Here is a 10,333-nt window from a genome sequence, read left to right as displayed (position 1 = left end):
CAAATGCTAGATTTTGTTAGCGGCCGATTTGATGCTTTGCATCAATTTAACTTGTCATTATAATGTCCACGCAACTAGAATCAATGATATTAGGTTCTGTGGTTACTTTCAGTTAAGTTTTATTTAAAAAAAGATCTGCATTCTGTGCGAGAAACTAAAAAGTCAAGGTCGATGGTTTTTGTAACGACATGCTGACTTCATATTAAATAAGATCCATGCATTTCCTTGCGAAAAGTGATTTCCTACATAAGATAAAGCTCTCTTTTTAACATCCATTGTAATTTGTTTGGAGCTGTTTTACAGCTATGATTTCCACCCTGAAATTTGTAAATAAATACAGCGACATTAAGATTTGCAGTGGAAAACGTTTATCAACATTACAGTATGTTCATATAAAACTATATCTGCATATTTTTCGGTAAATACATGTATTTAAAAACCCATGTGTGTATGCAAAGTCTTAGAGTTGACATTGGTCTTTAAATTTATATATAAATAATGTATTTAACTGCAAATTTGTAAGCAACATAAGAAATTCTTAATTGGCCATGTTTTTTTTTATAGTAACTGAGAAGATTTGTGAAATTTTTAATTCATTGAGTTTACTTTTTAGCGAATTCGGTTCGGAAAGACAGTGTAAGTCAGAACTTCCTGTCAGTCTTATGCCAGAGTCACGTTTGAAATGACTGAGAACGCCTCAATTTTTTTTAATACAAAATGCCATAACGAAAACTGGAAATTCGTCGCCTCCACCTACTTTCTCGGGTTGATTTAGATACTTGCAAACCAAATTAAATGCAAACTGAATTCACAACGTATTAACAGTACAGTGTCTTAAGTACTCACTAACATCGTTTTAAGGTTTATTTAAAGAAGTCCAACAGTTCAATGAAAACATTTTTTTTTTCCAGACACCCGAGTTTTGTTTTCATTTCCTGCATTTTAAGATCTGACAAAACCTGCATCGAAGTATGAAGTGATTTATTTCTTTTCATTGATATTGGTGAGTACTATAAGCATTGTGATATTGATAAATACTGATTTCGGCATTTAGTTTAGTTCGCAAGTATCAAAAATCAGCTTAGGTTGGAGACGACGAAATTCCAGTTTTCGTGATGGCGCCGGTTCTGACGTTTTCTTGGCACGAAAAAATATTCAAATCGTAAATAGACAGGAAAACGTTAGATATTTCAGACTACACTTAACGTAGACACGACTGATTGATTGATTGTATACTGTTTAACGTCCTTCTCCAGAATATTTCACTGATATGGAGACGTCACCATTGCCGGTGAAGGGCTGCAAATTTAGGACTATGCTTTCGGCACTTACGGCCTTTGAACAGGGAAGGATCTTTATCGTGCCACACCTGCTGTGACACGGGGCCTCGGTTTATACCGTCTCATCCGAAGGACCGCCCCATTTAGTAACCTTTTACGACAAGCAAGGAGGTACTGAGGACCTATTCTAACCCGGATCCCCACGTAGACACGAAAATAAGAATCAGAAACTTCTTTCTTGTGCATTTCTGCATTTGATTTTTTATTTTCAGGAAGTAGCCATTTTACACAAGATGACGTTTGTTGACGAACAACTTGATGATATCCTAGAGAAGGTTCTGGAAGAGTCCGGGGGTTTGGGGAAGCTTCAATGGCTGCTCATTTTCGTCATTAACGGAAGTCGACTGGCAATCACATGGGGCATTTTCATGATGACATTTGCCGGGAGTACACCTGACTGGTGGTGTGTTTCGCAAAATGGAACTTCCGGTTTAAATGACGATAGACTAGAATCACTTAGATCATGCAGTCCCCTTGTCAACACCCCCGGTGGATATTCCTGTTTATCGATACGTTTTAGCAAAGAGAAAAACACAATAGTGAATGAAGTAAGAGAATTGAATGTGCTCGAATAAATATCATTTTTGAATGGGCTCGAATAAATATCATTTTAGATTTAGTCGTATTGATTCACGAAGTTGAAACTTTGAAATATGGGTAAAATGAATGAGAATAAATGAAGGATATGGAGATAACAAACAATATTTAATATCAAAGTCCATAAAGTAATAAATATTAGGAGCAGAGCAAACACGGACCTCTAAAACATCAGTGATGGGATCAGGTGCCATGAAGGAGTGAATCCCCTGCTAACTGGTCACACCCGCCATGTGCTCCTTTTCATGATTGGGAAATAACGTGAAAATCTTTTGTCAGTTCAGTGTATAAATAATAACTAGTAATGCATATGAAAGTCTACACTTCCCACTTGTCATAAATTCGTGTGTCTGTCCATACCCCAAAAACAACGAAAATTAAACAGGTCGGAGAGAATACTCGAAATCGGGTATTATCCGTGAAATTGCGTACAGTGGACCCTCATTTATCCGGACGCTTTGGTTCCCAGTCAATTTGTCCGGATATTTGAAGCATCCGGATATCTGAATCACCAGTTCAACAAGACAAAATAACATTTTAAAATTCCGTTCTGATGAAAAATCGTCCGGATACTGAAGCATCCGGATATCTGGCGTCCGGATATCTGAAGGTCCACTGTATAATACCCGATTTTAGGGTATCGTTGAATCCGCGAAATCGAGTATTCCGTGCAACTTTCTATAAAAACAAAAGAATAATTAAAGCAACGGCGCATTATGTCAATTACTGTTACTTGTACATCAGTATCTTGTAAATTTTTTTTATCAAACCTAATTTATATGGTTGTCAAATAAGTTTCAAATCACACGACAAACACTGCTGGGGTAACAAAGAGGATACAATGGCGTAATTATTTTTCAATATAATTTCTAAAAACAAATAACTACACTTCGTTTGTCTCTGTTTCCCATTTAAGTATCCCATATACTTAATTTTCTAATTTGTGCACTATTCACAAAATGTGAAACTTTAAAGAAATTAAACGACTAACGCCGTGTTATGTATTTTTACTGAAAAATATATGGCGCCCCTTTCACGTGAAATATTAATTATTCTTAACAGTTAGAGAGTACAGTATTATAAGCGAGTCATAGTTGTATATCTCTGCCATAATAGAATACCAACGTTATTATAAAGAAGAAAATAAAATAAGGTTAAATAAATACCCACAGAAAACAGGTTGAAAATAGCTAATTAAAGGCGAGTATCTTTTTTTATGTCAATTTAGCATCGGAATTCTTATTCAAAGACACCGTGCATGTTTGGTTGCATTTTAATTGATACAAGATATGCTATTTTACCTTTATTTTATGCATTTGTGTGAAAATTGAGAGCGAGAAGTCCTGAGAACAGGATTTTCTTGTTTTTTTTTTTGGGGGGGGGGTTAAAAATAAAAGTCAAATGTGTACATCTTTTCATGAGCTTATAATACATTGAATTTCTCAATATAGATCGAGGTACAGTCATATTCAAATATGAATCACATAGTCAAGTTTTCACATTTCTTATAGTTTTTACGTTTATGAACATGTTAATGAACTAAAATAATGGAGTGTTCAATTGCGCCTTGGAAACTCTTGTCTTGCTTTTTGGGAATACAATTCCTCATTGGACATTAAAATTTTATAAAATTGTAGCACTTCCTTTCTTTATTATACTATTTGACAGACAGGGTAGATTTTACCTTCTGTTGTCTATTTTACGCATTTTTTTTTATATCGCTATCTTTAAACCTCATTATAATATGCTATACAACGTACTATCTGATTGGTTTTAGACAATATGTCACAGTTTCATTTTAGTTATTTTATCTGTGATACTTATTACCTATGCAAAAAATTTTCTTATTCTCATCTATAAGGAAAAATGTGTTAAAAAAATAAATATGAGTTTTAGTTACTTGTAGTATCATATTGTTTTAGAAAAATAACAGGTTGCTGTTTGTTTACCTACATGGTTTTTATTTGATGAATAAATCTAAAAATTAAAAATCTACAATTAAAAATATATAACCGAGTTTAACCGACCGTGACATTCAAAGACATAGCAAAAAACTTTGCATAAACATTTAATTCAATGATTGCGAAAGGAGAGGTCTCTTGGACACATACAGAACACAGTCGAGGTTGTTTTGTCAGAGGTGGTCAAGAAGCTTTTAGCATCCCCCTTTGAAGTCGCCAAGAAATGGTAAAATATTGATGACTTAGCGAACTTAAACGATCAACAGATATGTTCTCTCATAAGCTGTATTCCTGAAACTATCACTGTCTCTGCTAAATGTTGAAGACATATTCTGCAAATATGTATGAATGATAAAAAAAAAATAAAGATTTTCAAAAAAAAAAAAAAAAAAAAGAGAGAAAGAGGGTTTTTTAGCCGAAATTTTAGACATTTTTATCATTACATTATTTATTACATTCATAAATAAATTTGATTTTATGCATAAGATGAATGTGAAAGTAATTCATGACGCATAATTAGATACGATAGACAATCATTTGTTTATACATGGCCTTATATCTTGTGTGTGAAATGTGTTTCCGTATAATTTGATTTATTTACAAATTGTTCATGTTTGTCGTGTTGATGTGGAATTAGGCCATTCCAAGTTTTTTCTATGTTTAGCATCCGCGTGCGCCTTGGTTATTGACACCCCATATAAGAAAAAACACACAACATCAGAAGTCCTGAAATTGATAAATTTAGTCGAAATTTTTGAATTTTGTCAATTTCTCCAAATAATTCTGTACAGTAAGTTATATTGGGTGAATTTTAAGCATTTAATCCATTGTTTTTGCTTAAGAATAGATATTTCTTCTATTACAGCAGTTTACTTAGATCAAATCATTTGAAGGGCGTCATTTTTATGACTTTTAAGCCTGTGTTTTATGTTTTGCCTGTGCATTTTTTGCGAATAGGTAGGTAGGTTTTTGAAAGATGGGTGGACGCTAAACAGAGAAAAAACTTGGAATGGCCTTACTATAAATTCCCAAATTCTGATACCTTGCAATTTTGTTGTGTTATGAATGAACATGAGGAAGATGCATATACTTTCAACATTATGAAAAATATAAAGCAAATCGAACGCCTTTTTGTGTGCAGATCATGAAATGTACTGAGCTCCACGGGTATTTGTTGTCCTGAGCTCATTTATCTTGACACCCAAATTCTTACTTGGCGAGTGATACCTTAAGAAAACATTTGTATCTAGATGAAACTTAACTCGGCAACATGCGCCATCCCATTGTTTAAGTTTTATTTGGTGACTACACCTCCTATACCCGATTTGGCGGATTCAACAATACCCTTATATCGGGTATTATACGCGATTTCCATGGAGTATTCGAGTATTCTCTCCGACCTGTTAAACCCACAAGAAAATTAGTGATTTCACATTATTAAAATGTTCAGTGGAAGACCACGTACGGCAAGTGTTTTCTTATTTTCAATTATAAGATTTTGCACAAGTTTTGCTTCAAATATGAATACAAAAATGGGTCTACTATTAACGGGACGCAATTGGTACCAATGGGAATTTTAATAGATTGTTGGAAGACCTGGTCTCCAAAAACTACATAGATATTGTCAATCAGAAACTCAAGAATCTTTTTGATGTCAACTTCTGAGTACTTGTTTGTGCAACCAAAATTTGTATAAACAAAATAATTTTGCAAATGACCAATGACCAAGTAAGTAAATTTACGAGTTCCATTTTTATTAAAAGAAACTGTGAAAGGAAGAAAAATTGGTAACATTTTGCAATATAAAAAAATGATCTTAAGGTACTGTGAGCACTGAGCTCACTATATACATGTAATACCCCATCTCCTATATAATTATAATGGAAAGTCCTTGTGTTGCTCTTGGGGACCTGAACAAAAAGTAAAATAGGTGTATAATGGCATTATGTAATGAAGAATCTCTGAAAGTATCATAAAATTTTATTGAGTGGTACATGTACAGGAGTAATTGCGGATAAGAGATCTCTACCCTTGAATATTATCGACGAAATGACATTGTTCATGTTTTGCTATGGGAAACCCAAAATATGTGTCGGATCAAAAAGTAAAATAAGAGATCACAAAATGGCACAATGGAAGAAAGATTCTGTGAAAGTTTAATATATATTTCATTTAACGGACAGCTAAACGTACAGAAGGATGGACATCCCCATCACTATATACCCTACCACTCTTCGTAAAGGGGAGGGGGGTAAATGATGAACGGTTTGTCACGTCAGATATAATATAATGAAACTTTTTTAGCAAAAATATATCGAATAATGCTAACTTTGCTTTTAGTGGTCCTTAATTTGTTGGAAAGAATGGATAACGTCTATCATCACTACCATGCAGTTTGTGGGACTTCTAACTAGTGGCTTTATCGCGGGTCAAGTTGCTGATCTGATTGGTCGTAAGCCCACTTTACTCCTGTCCCTCACCCTCCTGGCCGCCAGCAACCTGCTCTGTGCATTCTCTTCCTCCTGGGAAATGTTTGCTATTGCGCGGTTTCTGATTGGTTTAGCCTGTGGGATGTTCTTAACGGTGTACTTAAACTTTGTGCTGGAGTTTATTCCCACTACGTACCGAGCGATGATAATGGCGATCGACACGTGTCCGATTAATGCAGCTCTTCTCGGTCTTGTTTCCTTCTGGTTGAAGGATTGGCGGTATCTACATTTTGCGACCTTTCTTATAACTCTTCCATTCCTTTTGGGAATGATGTAAGTTATTTCCCCGAATTTAACTTTTATATTAATTAAACCATTTTATTTTCTGTTTTTATAGCTTTTTCATTTTACAACAAAAAATAAATCTGATAAATCGCTTTTTGGGGTCCAATTTTCGAATTTGAATTTATCGTTGAATTATTTCGTTGATGAAAAATTTCTGATAATTTATGTCTATGACATTTTACATTTCTTGGAAGGCATGAATTCAGTCAAATTGGCATCTCATACCTTGAAATCAACGAAAAATAATCCAAACGAAAATCAGTGATCTCCAAATACCTGGGGTCTGAGTCTCGCAATTTTTAACTGACTTTCAGTATGGTTCCCGAGAGTTTCCGGTGGCTGGTTTCCCACTTCAAAACTGAGAAAGCCAAGGAAGTTATAGAGAAAATTGCTATCATAAACGGTAAAGAAAGAACGGATGTGACGAAACTGATAGCAATAATTCAGAAAGAAACTGAAGAAGTGGTCAAAAAGAGTTATTCAATTTTGGATATATTCAGAGACACAACGCTGACGAAGCACTCCTTCTTGCTTTGGTTTATATGGTAAGTTTTAAAATCATCTTTGAGTTAAAAATTTAGAAGTATTATCAACAAAATTATCATTATTTTATTTTAAGCTCTCTCTACTCTATCAAGGAGAGAGAGAGAGAGAGAGAGAGAGAGAATGTATTGAAGAAATTTTAAACTCTTGTTTATTGATATCTATCCAGGCTTTCTACCGGTTATTCTTACTTTGCCATTTCATTTGGTGTGGAAGAGCTATCTGGAGACCTTTATCTTAATATAATCCTCCTAAGTTTAGTGGAAATCCCGGTACAATTAGTCACGTGGTACCTTAATAACAGGCGAGTGTTCATAAACGATTTTGATTAAGTTAACCAGAAACACATATATCGAAAATAGTTTACTGAATTTCAAGACGCAGTATTTTAATGACTTGATAAACTGGCATACATGTATTGCAAAATAGAGGTACACTTAAGCCTAGCTGGGTTTTTTTTTCAGTTTATGTTGCTTAGTATTTATAATGTTGTCATATGATTAAGTTTGTTTTTAGCATTGGCAGACGTTGGACATTCTTTGTTTTATATGATCGCCCTTTGTTTTTCAGTATTGGCAGACGTTGGACATTCTTTATGTTTTATATGATTGCCTTTTGTTTTTAGCCGGGCTTTGCTGAAAGCAAAGTTCTGGCCATAGGCTTCATGATCGTCTGTGTTACTATAAAAAGCACAGTAAACAAATAACCAAACAGCATCAAATCAGACGCTTCCGATAAAAAAAATAGTCCAATTGCGAGATGATATTCAAACAAATATTTTTAACATCCCAATCGTTGGAAAAGTTAATGAGCAATATTTTTGCTTGAGAATTAAAATGAAAGAGAAATTAGATATTTACTTTATTGGTATAATCGTGATAAAACAATTTGTGCACATACATCATGTACACTGCTGAATGCATATTGTAATCGAACTATTTTCAATAGCGCAGGCTTTTCGAAATGTTGAAATTGTTGAAGAGTTTTTATGTTTCATATCGTTTTCGTCGATGTTATGTTAGTGGTTATATTCTGTTTTGATGTTTAGAAATTTAATACTACAGTGAATTGGAATTTTAATAATTAAACTCGTAAAGTCGCTTGACAATGTACATGTATCAGTGTTTCTATATGAAGTTGGCGATAAAAGTACTGTTTGTTTGAAACTAAAAGAATATCCAAAAAATACACATGTGCATTATTTTAACTACATGTATTCCAAGATTGAATTTTTTAAATATGAGAAAAACAATGCTTATTGAATTGAAAAATATGCGAGAAATTCTTGTAAATATTATTTATAAATTAAAAGAGTTTAATCCACGAACCATAAAATATGGCCTCATCCCCAAAATTAACATGATATTTATTATCGATAGTGTAGACTTTAAGCTTTTCGTAACCGTTTTTCTTTTTTCGATATCTATTTTACTTTTTCAAAACGAGATATTGCAATATGGTATTGTTTTGATGGAAAAATGCATTAGGAACGTCATTTTTTGTAATATAACGTCACGTAAAAAGGCGATAGAGATGACTGTAGGATTATAATGCACCTATTTATTAAAGGTGCTTAGACACATAATTGAAGCAATTTTTTTTCTCAAATGTTCTGTTTGAGTCACAACTTATTATCGAATTGTTTCAAGAGTGAAGAATTCTTAATAGCCAAAGGTGTAAGATTGATACGTCGCCGTTATTTTATGAAGAACTAATTCTCTATAATCACAATTGGGCGTCATTTTGTTTCCAACAAATGCTTGAAAATCACAGTAGCACAATGTCGGCAGTTCTGATAAAAACTGATTTTGATGAAACTGTACATGTATTTTAAAAAACCTGGTTAACAATAAATTTTTTTTTTTTTGAATTATCATCTTATTTAAAAAATCATTTTAGTCGGCGCGATCAAATTTGGTAGGTCGCGTTATAGGGGAAACAAAGGTATTTTTTTTATTTTGGCCTCGGCAAAAAAATCGTAATTTTCAGATCATGTAAAAAATTCCATGTTCGCAGGTATTTTAAAGCATAATTTTTAAAAGCTAGAAATAAACTTGTATAGGCTTTTCACATGTCCGATCAACATATTTAGGGGGGGGGGGGGGGAAGATCGAAAGGAAAAGGGCATTAAAAGTATTTTGAAGTGAATTATCATTTATCTTACTACGCAGAGAGAGTTTGTAAAAAAAAAACAAACAAACAAAAATGAAATAAAAATACACGAGTGAATTTTAAGAATTATTGAATTCCTATACGAAGAAGATCATATTAACTTGTTTGGCATGAATAAACAGGATTTTGCTCAAACTGAAAGCTATATCAATGCAATCGCTCTGTTTACAGATTCCATTGTGTCTTAGCGAATTTATAGTGAGCCGTTTCAAATATAACTCGTAAGTTTTGTGGAATAACCTGTCATATAATTTAATCAAGAATCTATGCTTATATTTTGCCGGTCTCTAGCACGAATCAAGATCGAGTGGTTTTATGGGTCAGTTATTCATTTTTTTCACTTAAGACGCCCCTCTTTCTCATTCAAATAATACAATTATCAATTATTATTAATACAATAATACAATTATCTCCATAGCTGTAATGGCTAAGCCGGGATTTTACAGTAAAGTATACGATATTATTTATTCAATATCATGTATATATTGAAAGTCTCTTTCCCAAAAAATCTCTTATGAGTATTTATACAGACTATGCTTTAGGACTTTAGCTTTTAAAAAGTGCGAGACAGCAGAGTTATATGAAGATTCATTCTTTGCACCCCCCCCCCCCCCCCCAACAAACTTGGTGAGAAACAAACAATCTCCGTAGCAGATCAAGTGGGAGTTCAGATTTCAGAGTAAATAAAAGCAAAGTAAGAAAATACCATACTAGCGCACCCAAAGGATACACAGGTCCTCTGCATTTGGTAAGAAGAATAGTGTATATATATACTAGGGATGACAATTTGTAACCGGTTAATCGATTAATCGGTCGGAACGATGCTAACCCGTTAGAAAATCCGTACTAATTAATTAGTCGGAAAATTTAAAATATATGTAAATTTGAACGCAGTTTCCTTAAATTCCCTTCTGCTTTTTTTTTTTTTAGAAAGGAAAGTGCTGCA

The 10,333-nt window shown here is 33.5% G+C and overlaps 1 protein-coding gene across 1 annotated transcript; it reads left to right on the top strand.

Annotated features, from left to right (window-relative positions):
- Positions 1-1,552: 1,552 nt before the first annotated feature.
- LOC134256446 (solute carrier family 22 member 4-like) lies at positions 1,553-7,840 on the top strand (the record flags this gene model as incomplete). The annotated part of the gene is made up of 5 exons (XM_062739090.1): positions 1,553-1,888; positions 6,239-6,660; positions 6,987-7,217; positions 7,385-7,519; positions 7,786-7,840. Coding segments are annotated over 5 exons (1,179 nt in total), but the record flags the coding sequence as incomplete, so codon positions are not given.
- Between the last annotated feature and the right edge of the window lie 2,493 nt (positions 7,841-10,333).

Source organism: Saccostrea cucullata, unplaced genomic scaffold, assembly GCF_032062105.1.
Source record: "Saccostrea cucullata isolate Sc308-1 unplaced genomic scaffold, CSIRO_AGI_Scuc_v1 ctg16576, whole genome shotgun sequence".
NCBI classification, from domain to species: domain Eukaryota; kingdom Metazoa; phylum Mollusca; class Bivalvia; order Ostreida; family Ostreidae; genus Saccostrea; species Saccostrea cuccullata.
This window is presented reverse-complemented; position numbering and strand designations above follow the sequence as displayed.